Genomic DNA, 15,713 nt, shown 5'->3' with positions numbered 1-15,713 from the left:
TTCACTAACAATATGCTAAACATAGTTTTTGTTTTAGTAATCCTCTCATCCAAGTATTCTCTAACTATGTATGCTTCTCTTTCAGACACAACAACTGAGAATGAGAAACACACCAACACACTAGTAACCTCAATGCATAGAAGACAAACCAGACAAAGTGAGAAAATAGAAACCGAAGAAGAGTGTACCACAAGATATATTTATAGCATGGTCTTTGCTTCTTGTTGATCTAAGGCAAGTCATGTGTTCTGAACTTTCATGGTCAGGTCAACTATATGGAAACTCTACCTCATCAGGAAGAGAAACTATGGAAGTCACTTATCCTCGGAGTAGCAATGGTCGGTCAGACGCATTAGCGAAAGAAGCAATATCCAAATGCTATATTTCTTCCATATAGATCAGATTCACGTACAGATGGAAGTGTTCTCCGAAAAATCGGCTCGTCTGACCAACACTTGGTCTAACTTAAATGGACAGCCGACAAAAAAAAAAAAGAAATCACTTATCCAATCATACAAGCATGTCTATGCCATGAAATGAGATAATGAGATTCTCCTTGCGCGAAATCAAACATGGAACTCAAAAGTTTGACGATTCCAACATCACTGGAGCTGGAAGGTTTGGTAAAAGTCTACAAAGAAGTTATAAACGACACTTTTAACATTTACACAAAAAAAAAAGTTATAGACGACACAACCAAAGTTGTGATCAAACCCAAAGTTAACGTTAGGAGGGGTCTGCTCTCCAAAGAAGAGTTATATTCGTCCTGAAAGGATGTATGTACTTATACAACATAAGTCTCATTACTATTACATTTGCAAAAACTCTGTGAGAGCATCTGTAAGACACAAAGAATCCATCGTTAACTTGGAAACAAAGGCTAGAGAGGATTACATTACCTTCACAAAGGAGCAAAGGACACTCCGTAAGCATCTCTACACAACACAAAAGAAGCAGCCACATGATCTTCACTTGATCATGATTCATGATTGTCTTTTTGGTTTATGCTTGGCGCGACTGGAACCGGGAATAATTTAATATTCCAATTTTACCCTTATAGAAAAAAGGAAACAGAGTCCACAATAAAAGCTAAAGATCCTCCCCCCCCCACCCAAAAGTAATAACATCAATTCTCTTTTTGCCATTGTTCTATCATGTCTTACGGTGGTCCGTCGATGAACCCACCGGCTATGATTGGCGCGGTTCCTGGAGGTTCTAGTAATCTGAAGCAGGTGAAGCTGGACAGAGAAAGCGAGCTAAGAATCGAAGTCTCTGACGAGCCTCTTAGACTCCGTGTGGTTAACGGGACTGCTGAGATCTTCGGCGCTGAGCTGCCTCCTGAGATCTGGCGTACCTTTCCTCCTCGCCTCAAATTTGCGGTACGTTGTGGCTATCTATCTCCAAGTGTGTTCTTGAATTGCTATCAAGTTCACTCTTCGGCTTTCATGGGTTGGGTACTTTATGGTCTCTGTGTTTTGTTTGGGATGAAAGACTTAAGCTTTTGGTAGTAATAATATTAGTTATGGTTTTATAATCTCCAAGTGTGTTCTTTGAGTTTCTATCAAGCTCATTCTCTTGCCTTCGTTGGTTGGGTAAAGTTGAAGACTTTATGGTGTTTGTGTTTTTTTTTGTTTGGGATGAAAGACTTGAGCTTTAGGTATGAATCAGTTAAGAACCGTTAAGTTAGTTATGGTTATCTAATCTCCAAGTGTGTGCTTGAGTTGCTATCAAGTTCGCTCTTTGGCTTCATTGGTTGGGAAAGTTTAAGACTTTATGGTCTTTGTGCTATGTTTGAGATGAAAAGCTTAAGCTTTAGGTAGTAACATGATTGAATTAGTTTTAGAACCGTTAAGTTAGTTCGTATTTTGATCTATGAGTAGATTTGTGGTTCTGGCAAGTTCTTCTTTTGTGTTTGTTTCCTTCTCGGTACTAATTTGAGTTGCTATCAACTTCATCCTCTAAGCCTTCATGGGGGTTGGGTAAAGTTGAAAACTTTATGGTCTTTGTGTTTTTTTTTTGGGATGAAAGTCTTAACCTTTATGTAGTAACATGACGAATCACTTTAGAACCGTTAAAGTTAGTTCGTATACGAGGAGATTATGTGAAACAATGTGTTTGTCTTTTGGTTCTTGTCAGGTTTTCACTTGGTATGGAGCCACAATTGAGATGGATGGTGTCACTGAAACAGACTATACAGCAGATGAGGTAAAGGTTCTTGTTTCATTTTCCACTCTTCCTTTAGAGCTAAAGATTGATTTCTAACAAGCTCTCGGCTTTTTTTCTTGTAGACACCAATGGTCAGCTACGTTAATGTGCACGCCATACTTGATGCAAGGAGACGTTTTGCCAAAGCTTCCACATCTACCGACTCTGATTCTCCTCAGGTACGGTACCCCTTCTCTGCCATGATCCTGTTCTTGTAATCATTTGATTCTTATAGAATCGGCTTTGTGCAGGGACCTAGAGTCATTGTAGTAGGGCCTACGGATTCAGGAAAGAGCACATTGACTAAGATGCTTATTAGTTGGGCAGCCAAACAAGGATGGAAGCCTACATTTGTAGACCTTGATGTTGGCCAAGGCTCCATTACAATACCTGGTTCTATTGCTGCTACACCTATAGAGATGCCGCTTGATCCTGTTGAAGGGTTTCCTCTAGATATGGCTCTCGTCTACTACTACGGTCACACCACACCAGCGTAAGTGATTTTCAAATGTCTCTTCCCCAGTCATATGTTATTAATGTTGTCTATCGTTATTCTCTCAGTAACAACGTTGAACTATACAAAACTATGGTGAAGGAGCTTGCACAAGTGCTGGAGAGACAGTTTCTTGGAAACCCTGAGTCTCGAGCTGCTGGTATGGTGATCAACACAATGGGATGGATCGATGGTATCGGTTATGAGGTAAACGTTGGTTCTGTTTACTTCTGAAAGCTTTTGTTTTAAAAATAACTGTCTCTGTGTGTTTGTTTTGCAGCTGCTTCTCCACGCAATTGAAACATTCAACGCCTCGGTTGTACTTGTCTTGGGTCAAGAAAAGCTCTTCAGCATGCTTAAAGACGTGCTGAAGAGTAAGAGCAATGTGGACGTTGTGAAGCTTCACAAGTCAGGTGGAGTTGTGGCTAGGAACCGTGACTACCGTAAAGTAGCGAGAAGCTCTAGGATTCAGGAGTATTTCTACGGTCTATCGAAAGAACTCTCTCCTTATGCCAACACATCTAGCTTCAGTGATGTGCAAGTGTTCCGCATTGGTGGTGGACCGCAAGCTCCAAGGTCAGCTCTTCCAATAGGGTCTGATCCTGTTTCTAATCCGTTGAGGGTGACGCCTGTAAATATTGAAGAGAGGGATCTGCTGCATTCTATCCTCGCTGTCTCATATGCAGAAGAACCGGACCAGATTGTCTCTAGGTAATCTCAATATGTTCTTGATGACTTCCGTTTTTTCTTGTCATTGCGTTGTTTGATGTTTGTTTCTTTCTCTCTGTGGTGCTTTGTGTGCAGCAATGTTTCAGGGTTTGTGTATGTGACTGAGGTTGATGTGCTGAGGAAGAAGATAACGTATTTAGCACCATCGCCAGGGGCATTGCCTAGCAAGATCTTGGTCGCTGGATCTTTGACATGGCTTGAGAGTCATTAGAAGCAAGATGATGATTAGATTAGAGAAGAGTGAGCCATCTTGTCTGTTAAGAGAGTGATGCCTACAGCTCAAATTCTCTATGTAACTTTAACTACAGATGGGTCCTTTTCTATATAACAATGTTCAATGTTCTAAGTTTGAAAAAATTGTTGTTGTGGATTAGATGGAGTTTTTTTTTTTTTTTGGTAATTTGATGATATTAAGTGGTGAACTTTCTCTGATGAAAAATGTTAGTAATTCATTCAAGTTAATGATAAAATTTCAATTGAAACGAGTGGAATAAGTTAAAAGTAAGAATCTGATCCAAAGAATATTAGGATTGTTTGTCTACTCAAAGCAGCTGTATACTCTTAAATCTTTTATTTTATTTGTGTTTTCTTTTGGGTTGAGGTCGATTGGTCCCCTTAACTACTCAAACCAACAATTTTTCCACCCCGACTTTCGGCCTCTTCAATTATCTTCACAGACTAACAATTGTATCAATTTTCCACAATTTTGGTCAATTAAACCAAATCACGTTTTAACTAATAAAGCGCGTTTAAAAAATCTGATTGCCCATTTGTAGACCCAATTAACACTTAATCCGACCCAAATCCTCTAACCCGAATTCCCAACTAACTTAAAATTGTCGCGTTCTCTTCTTCTCTCTTTAAAATTAGGGTTCATCTTACGATTTGGGGGAAAAGAGAATTGCGACGATGGAGAAAAGTAGGAGTGCATCATACATAGCGAAATCTGGGTATTTTATCAAATCTTCTCTCAATTTCTTTTCTTCTATTTGTTTCTTACGGGTTGGTCAATGTGTTTCTGGGCATATCAGAGGCGCTTGTTCAAGGCGAAACAAAGGAGTTCATGGTGTTCCAACACACTGCTGGTGCGGAGAAAGGATTGCAACATTTGTTTCAAAGACAAATAAGAATCCTTTTCGGAAATTCTATCGTTGTGAAATGGCGATGCAGGTACGTGTAACCCGTCTTCCTTCATCATATGTTGTTGGCTTGAGTTATCTACAATGTACAAGTGAATTCAATTTTTTATTACAGAGAAAAGGGGAAGACCATCTCTTCAAGTGGGTTGATGAAGCTTTAGCTGAAGAGATTTCTTTAGTTGAAGCAAGACAAAGAACAATTGAAGAAGATTTAGAAGATATGAGGAAGACTGAGAAAAGTGAAGAGGATGTGGCTTTGCAGAAGAATGGTTGTCTAGCTGTCATTACATGGCTTTGTTGTAACATGGCTTTGTTGTAAGCTTTGGTAACTGTCTTTGTTGTATTGTTTGTCAATGTGTTGTTTGTCACTGTGTTGTTTTTGGTATAGTGAACACCTTAAGTGTCAAGTGTAAGCGATTTGTGTGTTGTTTTAGAGACCTTTTATGTCATTTGTTTCATCCTTAAGACAATACATCAATATGTATTTGCGTTTGATAACTCTGATTTGATTGCGCTTATAAGTCCCTGAAATAATACATCAATATAACTAACATGGTTAATGACTCAAACAGACAAATCATTGTTTTTAAATGATACCTTTGAGCTATCAGATAGAAGAACATATTTGCTGTCATCTCCAAGAGACAAATCATGCTTCAGTCTCTTGATAAACCAAAGCCATGTATCCGTAGATTCAGCTTGTACCACAGCCCAAGCAAAAGGAAATATCTGGTTGTTAGCATCGTGTCCTACAGCAATGAGCAATATTCCATTGACTGCAACCTTCAAAAAAGTTCCATCGAGCCCTATTATTGGCCTACATGTTCCTCTGCACGAGCTCCTAAGCTTCTCAAAGCATACATAGAACCGATCAAATACATCTTTTTTGGTTGCATTACTTATAGTATCAAGTACCACGCTCGAACCCGGATTGGTCTTCTCAGTCTCTCTCACATAACCTCGTAGGTGAGCAAACTGGTCTGCATACTCTTTCTCCAGCCATTTTAGCGCCACTGTTCTTCCTCGTTGACATTGATTCCGTGATGATATGAGTTTCCAGGTCTCCTTTATCTGCTCTTGAATCTTCTCAGGCATTAACCCACTGTCTTCTCTCAGTTTATCCAGAAACAACCTAGCTATAACCGGGCTTCGCAAGAGTTTACATTTCCCATTGGGTGTACAACTATGATATTTGTACCTTGTTTTCACTAACCACTTATGAGTAGGCACATCAAAGGCACAGTAAACCCTCCATTTGCATTTACCTCTAATCCCACACTTGAAGCTAAGCTTCGTCTTATCCCACCTGCTCTGTTCAATGTTTCGACCTTTCGTAAGAGCATAATCCAAGATAGCTTCTTTGAAATCAAACCCAGACCTCCTAATGACCTCCTCATCCTCAAATTCAGCCACTGATTGTTCGATTTCATGCTCGTACCTATCCTCAAGCTCTTCTTAATCTTCTTCGCCATTACCAATTGCATCATTCTCAGATTCTTTCTCTTTTTTGTTGGCTTTGCTCGGCTTTTCTCCTAGTTCATACTCCCAATACTCCTCCTCTTCATCTTCATTCTGGACAAGAACCGCAACCAATCTTTCTGCCTCTTCTTCACTGAGATGAGTAACCGGAATGCTCCACTCTTGAGTTGCTTCGTCTTGATTAATCGTTGTTGTCGTTACAGGAACATTGACCAAATTTGCTCCATCTGCGTCGTCTTTCTCCATTGTTGCAGAGGAATGAACATGTACCTGACCATCTCCATTTCCTTCGTCGTCCTCCATGAATCGTTCACAAACTCTAGATTTCTCTCACTCTCCTCAATTTGGGATTTTTTTCGATGAACCCTAGCCCCAATTCTCTTTTCCCCCAAATCCTATGATGAACAAGAGAAGAGAACGCGACAATTTTAAGTTAGTTGAGAATTCGGGTTAGAGGATTTGGGTCGGGTTAAGTGTTAATCGGGTCTGCAAATGGGTAATCGGGTCAACCCTTTTTTTTCCATAAAGAGACGGATTATTAACCTGTTTTGTGATACTCCTATGAACACACCTTTAAAGACAAGAAGAACCAATAAAGCTTTGTAAAAGTTTAGTCCATTGAGTATTTGATTCCTAACTAGTAACTACAAATTAGATTACCATTTTTGAATACTAAAGTTAGTAGGAATCTTGATAAAACAATTAGTTCTGAATGTACCAAAACATGTAGTTTAATTTCTTTGTAGTAATATATGTTTTTGAGTAAAACAATGGTCTAATGTTTTTGGACTATAGTATCATCATCAAATCTGAAAAAAGCAGGTATGGAACTCTATTCTCTTTCTCTCATTATTTTTTTTTTCCATGTTTACAATATAATTACCAAAAAAAATTTAGTAGGTAAAAAGTAGGTCCACTAGTAGGACCCACTTAGGAAAATCTCGAACAGAGAACTCTGTTTTTTTCTTCTCTCCTCTGAGACTGCGACGACCACCTTTCTACTCTAATGTCTTTTTAGTACTGTAATTATAATAATATTGTCTTTTTCAGCTTTAGCTTTTGTTTGTTTTGGATAAACGAAGAAGATTAGGAACCCTTTTTTTGCATTTTAAAATATGAAATGGTAGTGGGGGAATTTTTAGTAAAAAGCAAGTCCAACTCTTCCCCACCCACAAAGCAAAAGTCATAACCTTTGACACTCTTCTCAACATCTTTCTCTCTCTCTTACACAAACAAACAAATAGACAGGAACACTCTTTCTCTTTTATTTTTATCCTAATCTCCCCTTAGAGGATTTCTTCCTGCTCTGAGGATCTCATTTTCTTTTAGCTCTCAGTTTTCATGGAGCTTTTTGGTTTGTTTCCCTTCTTATGAGCTAACTTTATCTTTCTTGGTATAGACAAAAGATCTCATCTTTTTGCTCTTGACTTGGGAAAGATTCTATTTTTACTCAGCTCTCTTCCTGTGAAGTGATTTGGAAAGATTCAGTAATTTGAGGAAAGAACTTAATGGTGTTTGGTTTTATTACATGGTGTAGATGTCTTGGATTTGATCTGATTAGCTTGAAAGGTGCACTCTTTTTTCATGTCTTATCAGTTTAGATTCACTAAGACTTGATATATGATTCTCTTGGCTCTCTAGTTATATTTTGGTGTTAGTTTAGTTTCTTCTATCATCTTAAGCTTGTGTGGAAGGAAGAAAAAAAAATGGAGGAAGTTGAAATTGCTAGCAAATTAGCTATAGAAAGCTGTCATGGAGTCTTGAATCTCTTGTCACAACAACAAACAAGTTGTGATTTTAAATCTCTCATGGTTGAAACAAGTGAAGCAGTTTCCAAGTTCAAGAGAGTATCCTCTCTTTTCACCAGAGGACCACCAGGTCATGCAAAGTTCAGAAGACTCAACAAGAAGTTTATCCCATCTTTTCCTCAGCATATCTTCTTGGAAAGTCCTATCTCCTGTGGTAACGATGGCACTAGTGATTACAATCAAGTTCTTGCACCAGAGCCTCTTCAGATGGTTCCAGCTCCATCGATACTTAGCCACAGAATGTGTGTTGAGAAGTCGTTCCTGGAGCTAAAGCCGCCGCCGCCTTTTCGAGGTCCTTATCAGTTAATCCACAACCACCAGCAGATAGCTTACTCTAGGAGCAGCAGCGGTGTGAACCTGACGTTTGATGGAGCTGGTAGTAGTAGCTGCTATACTCCGAGTGTGTCCAACGGGTCAAGATCGTTTGTATCATCTCTTAGTATGGATACTAGTGCAGTGGAATACGATAGGAGCTCGTTTCATTTAAGTGGATTGTCACGTGGGTCTGACCAGATGTCCAAGAAGATGTGTTCTGGTGGTTTGAAGTGTGGAAGTAGAAGCAAATGTCATTGCTCCAAGAAGAGGTTTTTAACTTTCTTTGTGCCAATGTGATCTGTTGAATGCTTTGTAAAGGTTTTGATTTTATTTGCAGGAAACTTAGGGTGAAACGATCAATCAAGGTGCCTGCAATAAGCAACAAGATTGCAGATATACCTCCAGATGAGTATTCATGGAGGAAGTATGGGCAGAAACCTATCAAAGGCTCACCACATCCACGGTATATATATTCATATTCATGTTGTTTTGGTGGAAGGTTGTGTTCAATTGATATTTTGATATAAGTTTCCTTTATTTGCAGGGGATACTACAAGTGCAGCAGTGTGAGAGGCTGTCCAGCAAGGAAGCATGTGGAGCGATGTGTAGATGAAACTTCCATGTTGATTGTGACTTACGAAGGCGAGCATAACCATTCAAGACTGTTGTCTTCACAATCAGCTCACACCTGATGAAATAGAGTCAGTCACTGTCTGTGCTTTTTGCGTCTACTCTTGGATTTGAAGAACAATGAATTAGATTCAAGAAACTGGTCTTTGTAGCTGTGTTTGCAATTGTATATTCTACTTGACATGAGTTATAAGAGCATTTTGTGAACTCAGATTCTGTGGCAGTACCAACAAGCATCAACAATTTGGCTTCTAAAGCTAATCTTTTACATTTTGGATCAGAATTTGTTTTTAATTTTACCCCCAAAACACTGTTGGCTGTTGTACAATGAACTTTTGAGCCTAAACAAAACTTTCATGCATAGACACAGACAGATTCAGAATATGAAACTAGTAATGGCTAAGCCGCTAACCATGACGAAGAAGGCTGGAACTATAAGGTCCTGTAAGTGGGCAGTGTAAGCTTTACAAACCTAATATGCATCGATGTGTTCTTGCTTCTTGAATCTTTTGATCATAGTAGCTTGACGTACTCACAGAAGTTGATATGCCTCGGCTTCGTGCTTCTCTCCCACCGATGTTAAACCAGGGAACTGCCCAATATGATGGCCAGCAAGAGGACTTGGCCTATCATGTAAACCGATTGCAAACTCTTCCGGATTAGCTTCACTATTCTGCAGGTAATCTGCAATCTGCAGGAGAAAACAAGAGGATCAATTCTGCAGATTAGGACACAAAGAACACAACTTTGTTAGGAAGAGTAATCTTCTTACATGGTTTCCGAGGGCTTCACCGCTTATGGCTGCAGATTCAAGGTTAGAACCGAGAAGCCAGTCGCCGCATATACCAGCACGGCCTTGTGGATCAAATATACATGGAACTGCAGGAGTGTTCTTTGGAAGAGCTGCTCCCCTGTACAAGGAAAGCTGAATCACTCCACCAAAACTTCAAAACATTTTGGCTACCGTTAATTAAAAAACTTACCATAGCTGGAGACGTGTATAAATCGGTTTAGGAAGCGAGCCTTCAGGCAAGCCCAATGCGATTTCCACACCTTGAAGCATCCCGGTTCTAACTTTCTCTGATGTCACCGTTGGAATGTTCTCCTGTGAGGAATAAAAACATTTGGTTTCTACAGTTTTTTTAGCATTATATTGTAAAGCTTTGAAGAAACTAACTAACCTGAGGAACTTTGTTCTGTTTCCCATATGCTGCAGTACTAAAGAAAGTCCAGCAGTTTGGAGTTCCGCCGTTACCAAGCTTTGCGGAGTTGTTTCCCATCCAAGACAATGATTCAACTCCTTTCACAAACGCTCCTTCGAATTTCACTGTAGGAAGAGGATCATCGAACGCTGCTAATAGCGCCCATATGGAACTAAGATCAAGTTTCTAAAACACAAAAGAAAATATTGCATCAGAAGAGGTCACATGGTGTTTGATTGTTGCACTAGAAGATATTGTCTACCTTCATCTGTTTAGCAACGAGTGGTAAGCCTGATGAAGAAAGCAAACGATTCGCGCATTTACCTGAACACAACAAGGTGAACCATTTTGAGCTACAGAGCGAGACAGAGAGAGAGGAATCAATACGGTTTCATACCATTGTGAGCAATGACAATGACATCAAACTGACCACGAGGTGTTCCGTTCTCACTCAAATGCCACATTCCATTAAGTGGCTCCAGCTTACTAATCCAACACGGCCTCACCACATTCACCAATCGACTCTGCAAAGAATCAAAATATATTATTTACTTCACCTCACAAAAAGTAACAAAAAAAACTCTTGCAACAACAACCTCTAGTAGCAATGAATCAGCGAGAGATCTCATGCCATTAACAGCAATGTATCTTGGAGGTGATGAAGGAGGAAACTGCGAGAAACTGCCCCCAACTTCAAGCTCTCCCACAGCACCTTTCCACTCTCGAACAAGTCCTTTCTCCAACCACCCATCGACGTACTGGATAAACCGAGAATCATCCGCAGTGAAGAACTGAGCAGCGTGATCGAAAACTAGTCCTTGTGGTTCAACAAACCTTGTCCCAAGTCTTCCTCCTAACCCATGTATCCCCTGCTCAAGTCACATCAAAACAACAAAAGAAAGCCTTACTAATTTGTGTCCATTACAACAACTAATTTGTTTCAATTACAACAACAAAGACACTTAAAAACTGAAACTTTCTCAATACCCAAATCCTAACTGATAATAGAGAACAGTCGCAGAGAGTTCCCACTTCCCACAGGATTTGAAGAGACGAACCATAACGAAAACTGGGGCTTACTTAACCAGAAAAGCTCGGATATGAAGTGAAGTTACAACATCAAAAACACCTAAAGACCAAAACTTTCTCAATACCCAAAACCTAATTGACAATAGAGAGCAGTCACAGAGAGTTTCCACATGATTTGAAGAGACGAACCATATCGAAAAAAGGTGTCTTGGTTAACCAAAAAAGCTAAATTGCAACAGCTAAAACACCTAAAGACCGAAACTTTCTCGACACCCAAAACCCCAATTGAGAATTGAAAACCAATCAAGGGGAGAGTTCCCAAGAGACGAACCGTATCGAAAACCGTGGACTTTACGCCGCGAGCTTCAAGATTCAGCGCGCAGACGAGACCCGCCATTCCGCCGCCGATAATCGCCACCTGTGGATCCTCGGTGACACGCGCGGTGAACGTGACCTGCTCTTGCAAGAAGGACTTCTTGAGAATGGATCTCCTGGAAGTTCCATACTTTGAGGATTTGCGACGTTTCTGGAAATTGGGGTTTCTGCTGCTGGGGTTCGACGACGCCCCTGTGTTCTTATTCTGGGAATCGCAGGTTGTTGTGATTTTTCTGGTGGTGGAGAGGTTAGGAGGGGTTCTGGGTTTAGCTAGGGTTTTGAATTTGAGAGGTTGGAGGAATGAAGAAGACAGTGGGATTAAAGAAGTGGCCATGGTTTGGTTTAATATTTTTGGAGGGAGGCTAAGATAAATGATGAGTTTCAGGTCTATCTGTTATCTTCAAAATTTTAAGCACTTAAAATGACCATTTTACCCTTGTTCTGTTTTGCTCCTTGTATATCTTTTTTACCGCATTTAAGATTTTCAAAAATTTTGCTCAAAAGAAAAAAATATTCAAATTTTAAATTACAATATGACAATGAGAATTTTTTTTTTCTCATCTACAAATCTTTATTGATGAAGCTTATTATACAAACAAAAAGTAGAAGTGATTAATCCGGTAAAACTAAAACCAATTAAAATCGAAATAGAAAAACATAATTTTAAATTTAATAATATGAATGTTGATTTAGAAACTGCATTATATAATTATGGTTTGATATATAAATCAATCAAATTTAAAACTGATTAATTGAAATATAGTAATATTGTTATATGTAAATTATATAATACAATTGATCATGTATATACATATTTATTTTAATATTATGAAGAAACAAAATCAATTATGATTGCTATGAAATTTATAGTAAGATTCATTCTATATGAATCTTCCTCTGACAATATTAACACAAATAATATATACATGTAGTAGTCAATAACATATAGGTGGAAGATCCAAAAACACTCAAAATATACAAATTTAAACATTAGGAGTTTTCTTCAACAATAACGTAAAAAAGTTTCACCTTACAAAGTAAAACCGTGAGAGACGGTTACATTGTGAACCAACCATATACCGGAAATAACCTTAAACATTTTAAATTTTCTCCAACAAGATCAAAGTTAGACTCTGAGAGTAGTAAACACACCGTTTTCATCACCGTTTTCAAGCCTCACAAGCTTCTTCCAAGGACTCGTTAACCGGTTTCAGACAACCTTTACCCTTACCAGATCTGGAACGAGGGCTGTCATGAACAGCATTGGCGTTCTTGTTCACTGTTCCGGTGCTGTGTCGGTTCCTGTTAGAAGCTGTCTTCAGAACCTCTTCACGGGACGACGAGGTGACCACGTCGCTGAAGCTTTTCCTCCGAGAAAGGATGAGTTTTGGCGACTTGGGGCGGGTCAAAGGAAGCTAGAAAGATACAATAACATCATAAGCTAACTTTATCACAAGAACAAAAAGAGAGTTTCGGTTCTAAGTATTACCTTCTTGAGCTCAGGTTTAGCAGGAGGCGCCTCGTAGTAGAAGTTAGGAACAGGTTTAGCCTTGAACTTGAGATTCTTTCTGAGCTGTTTCAACGCTGCTTCTTGCTCTTCCTTTTGCCTTTGTTCGAGCTCGTTCCTCTCGGCTTCAAGCGCTTGGTTCTTCTCCTCAAGCTTTTGGTAATACTAAAAAAAAAAAGATCAATCAATAAAACAGAAGAAGAAAGTAGACTTTATAAATATGAGAGAGAGTGTCTTTACTACCTCTTTGCGCTTCTCAGCACGTTGAGCGCTCTTGAACGTTGGAGCGCTTCCATGAGTCACTCCTGACTTAGCCCTCCTCAAGGAAGCGATGGAGAAACTATCGTCCTCATCATCCATATGCTTCTTGTTATCAGGTTGCAATGGCTTCCTCACCGCCACAAGAGGAACATCACGCTGCAGAACAAACATTTAGACCTCTCAAACTGCTTACAAAGCATTAAAGTTTGTCTGAAAAGTTAAGTTTTACCTTAGAAACTTTAGGGGTTTTAGGTGCATTCTGGGAATGAGAGTCGTCTTCGGTGCATTCCTTGACTTCGAACTCTTCCTCGGTCTCGGATCCAGCTGCTGCAGCTATCTTAGGAGCAACGTGTACTCTACCGCTTGAAACGGTGGCGTTTCGGTTCATAGGCACATCAACAACTTCTCTTCCCATTCTCACTGCTTTATAGCTTTTTGTATCATCCAGGAAAACAAAAACACAAAATAGTCTTTTTTATTACACAGATTCAAATTTTGTAAAATCTCAGATTATATACACCAAAATCTCCGACAAAAGAAAAATCTCATCTTTGATTGAATTTACAGTTTTTTCAAAATTAGTATGTAAGGATAAAGTTAGAACATTCTTGAGTCACAAAAGAACAATTCAAAAAGTGAAACCCAACACGCATTAACCGCCCCAGATGGAGAAAGAGTCAATTTTTACAATAAAAATGTAAACTTTTGAAATTTATGTGGAAAAACAGAGGAGATTCTTGAGATTTTTTGAATAATTATATAGAAGAAGAAACAGACTTTCGATGAAGAACGTATACCTAAAACAGAGGATGATAAATTGATAATGGGAGAGAGATTGTTCTTACAAGACTTGTGTAGGGGGACGAGGGAAGGATTCTTGTGCACCACCTCTGTCTCCTCTCTCCAATTGCCCGTGAGGATTTTGCAGACAAATTTGAAATGAATGTCTTTATACAGACCAAACTTGTCCCCCACTTTCTCTCTCTCTAAAGAAAAATAATTGGTGACTATTTTGGAGAGCTGGGTCTGATTTGTTAAGCTGTTTGGTTATTTATTGGGAGTTTTCAAAATTTAATTATTTTTAATTCAAAAAATGCAATTTGGAATTTCTTGGCGCTTTGCATAACTTTAAAAAAAAATTTCTATCTTCTAAATATTGAAAATCTACTGCATTGTTTCCTGGTTAATGTAGAAGGGTTAAAATTAGTTTATCACCTTTTTTTTATCAAACACAAACTTAAATTACCAAAGGAACATATGTGTTCATGCAGTTGCAGAAGCATGGGATTGAAGAGAGTACAATGCTAATTTCGCTAAGGAATCAGCTACAACATTTGCTAAACGCGGTAGGAAATTAAACGAGATAGATTCAAAAGATGTAGCCAAGATACTGATATCAAATACAACTGGAGTGCCCGCCCTGGGTTCGAGTCGCCTTGGCCACCTTCCCGTCTATAACCATGCGTGCCCGGATGGAAGGCCTCGTGGGGATTAGTCTAGGCTTACCGCCTGGAAAAAAAAAATACTGATATCATGAAGAACACCTTTCAAAACAATATCTTGGGTCTGAGATTTCAAGAGCAAGATGAGAGCATTTGAGTCAGAGAAGACATTTAAGTTGCTGACATGAGAAGAGATGGCTGCCTTCACTGCAGCCTTGACCGCCAATGTCTCTGCTACCAGAGCCGAGGGAACAAAGCGACGGTGAGATGATGATTTTTCTGCGACATTTCCAGTAGAATCTCGGAGATACCATCCAAGTCCGCAATCTCCAGTGTTGAATTCCATGCTGCATCCGAAAAAACAGACCAAGTTTAAATGTTAGGAGGAGAAACCTGAATGATCGGGACCACATGATGTGGTAATGGAGCTTTCAATGCAATCCTGAGCTGTCTTCCAAGCTCGAGCATCTTGGGTGGCTTTAAGAACTCACATTTCTTTCGAAAAGAATTTGTTCTCAAACACAAGTTTGTTTCTATTGTTCCATAAGATCCAAAGGATCCAAGGGTAGAGTGGTGATGTTAGGAGTTTTCAAGCTCCTAAGACAAATGTTGTAGTATAGTGAATGTCGAACCAGTTCTGAGGGATTTCAAGCACTGAAAATGCAAGTACTCACTTAATCTAAGTGCAACCGATGATTTAAAGGGGTTTTAACTACTACTAATACTAGAAACCAAATACAGAATGATACTTTCTTGACTAAGGGAAAAGAGAACTCATGGGCATAGGGATTAGACCTTGGGTGATCAAGTTTCGAACTAAGGATGGCAAACGATCAATCAAACTATCAACCTTAAGCCTAGACACAATCTTAAACAAGCTCTATATCTAGATGAATGTTCATTTGCTAACATATCTTAAACATCAAATGTCTTTGGTTGAATAATATGAAAGCAATCATTACTAACAAGTCTATTGGCTATCTTAACACCTTTAACAACAAATGTCTTTGGTAAAGTATGTTAAAAGCTTAGGAGAGTTGTCTCAGGCATTTCATCAAACACCTTGTGGGTGGGAAATGCCTAAAGATCAACTTTTGAG

General features: G+C 39.1%; 5 protein-coding genes across 6 annotated transcripts; 2 read left to right on the top strand and 3 right to left on the bottom strand.

The window, feature by feature from the left end:
* Positions 1 to 1,119: 1,119 nt before the first annotated feature.
* On the top strand, positions 1,120 to 3,800 carry LOC106334608 (protein CLP1 homolog). Its single transcript, XM_013772924.1, has 7 exons — positions 1,120 to 1,379; positions 2,137 to 2,205; positions 2,289 to 2,384; positions 2,457 to 2,698; positions 2,767 to 2,905; positions 2,979 to 3,409; positions 3,503 to 3,800. The coding sequence occupies exons 1-7, from the start codon at positions 1,155 to 1,157 to the stop codon at positions 3,636 to 3,638; spliced, it is 1,338 nt and encodes a 445-aa protein (XP_013628378.1). The 5' UTR covers positions 1,120 to 1,154; the 3' UTR covers positions 3,639 to 3,800.
* A 1,240-nt stretch (positions 3,801 to 5,040) lies between these two features.
* LOC106330130 lies at positions 5,041 to 6,348 on the bottom strand. The gene is made up of 3 exons (XM_013768672.1): positions 6,042 to 6,348; positions 5,164 to 5,978; positions 5,041 to 5,091 (listed from the first exon to the last, which is right to left on the bottom strand). The coding sequence occupies exons 1-3, from the start codon at positions 6,346 to 6,348 to the stop codon at positions 5,041 to 5,043; spliced, it is 1,173 nt and encodes a 390-aa protein (XP_013624126.1).
* An 885-nt stretch (positions 6,349 to 7,233) lies between these two features.
* Positions 7,234 to 9,009, top strand: LOC106334609 (probable WRKY transcription factor 39). The gene is made up of 3 exons (XM_013772925.1): positions 7,234 to 8,437; positions 8,506 to 8,631; positions 8,713 to 9,009. Exons 1-3 carry the CDS (start codon positions 7,752 to 7,754, stop codon positions 8,858 to 8,860), a joined length of 960 nt encoding a protein of 319 aa, XP_013628379.1. The 5' UTR covers positions 7,234 to 7,751; the 3' UTR covers positions 8,861 to 9,009.
* Positions 9,010 to 9,050: 41 nt separating this feature from the next.
* On the bottom strand, positions 9,051 to 11,772 carry LOC106334606. Its single transcript, XM_013772921.1, has 8 exons — positions 11,361 to 11,772; positions 10,597 to 10,869; positions 10,398 to 10,524; positions 10,263 to 10,324; positions 9,980 to 10,186; positions 9,782 to 9,903; positions 9,571 to 9,709; positions 9,051 to 9,489 (listed from the first exon to the last, which is right to left on the bottom strand). Exons 1-8 carry the CDS (start codon positions 11,736 to 11,738, stop codon positions 9,331 to 9,333), a joined length of 1,467 nt encoding a protein of 488 aa, XP_013628375.1. The 5' UTR covers positions 11,739 to 11,772; the 3' UTR covers positions 9,051 to 9,330.
* A 580-nt stretch (positions 11,773 to 12,352) lies between these two features.
* LOC106331454 (protein WVD2-like 1) lies at positions 12,353 to 14,181 on the bottom strand. Of its 2 annotated transcripts, none has more exons than XM_013769814.1 (5): positions 14,018 to 14,181; positions 13,402 to 13,603; positions 13,155 to 13,328; positions 12,894 to 13,076; positions 12,353 to 12,819 (listed from the first exon to the last, which is right to left on the bottom strand). In XM_013769814.1, the coding sequence occupies exons 2-5, from the start codon at positions 13,585 to 13,587 to the stop codon at positions 12,574 to 12,576; spliced, it is 789 nt and encodes a 262-aa protein (XP_013625268.1). In that variant the 5' UTR covers positions 13,588 to 13,603; positions 14,018 to 14,181; the 3' UTR covers positions 12,353 to 12,573. The 2 variants fall into 2 exon arrangements, with proteins under 2 accessions (XP_013625268.1, XP_013625267.1); XM_013769813.1 differs by lacking the exon at positions 14,018 to 14,181 and adding an exon at positions 13,970 to 13,987 and having other exon boundaries at positions 13,402 to 13,604.
* Between the last annotated feature and the right edge of the window lie 1,532 nt (positions 14,182 to 15,713).

The sequence above is a fragment of the Brassica oleracea genome, chromosome C3, assembly GCF_000695525.1.
Source record: "Brassica oleracea var. oleracea cultivar TO1000 chromosome C3, BOL, whole genome shotgun sequence".
NCBI classification, from domain to species: domain Eukaryota; kingdom Viridiplantae; phylum Streptophyta; class Magnoliopsida; order Brassicales; family Brassicaceae; genus Brassica; species Brassica oleracea.
This window is presented reverse-complemented; position numbering and strand designations above follow the sequence as displayed.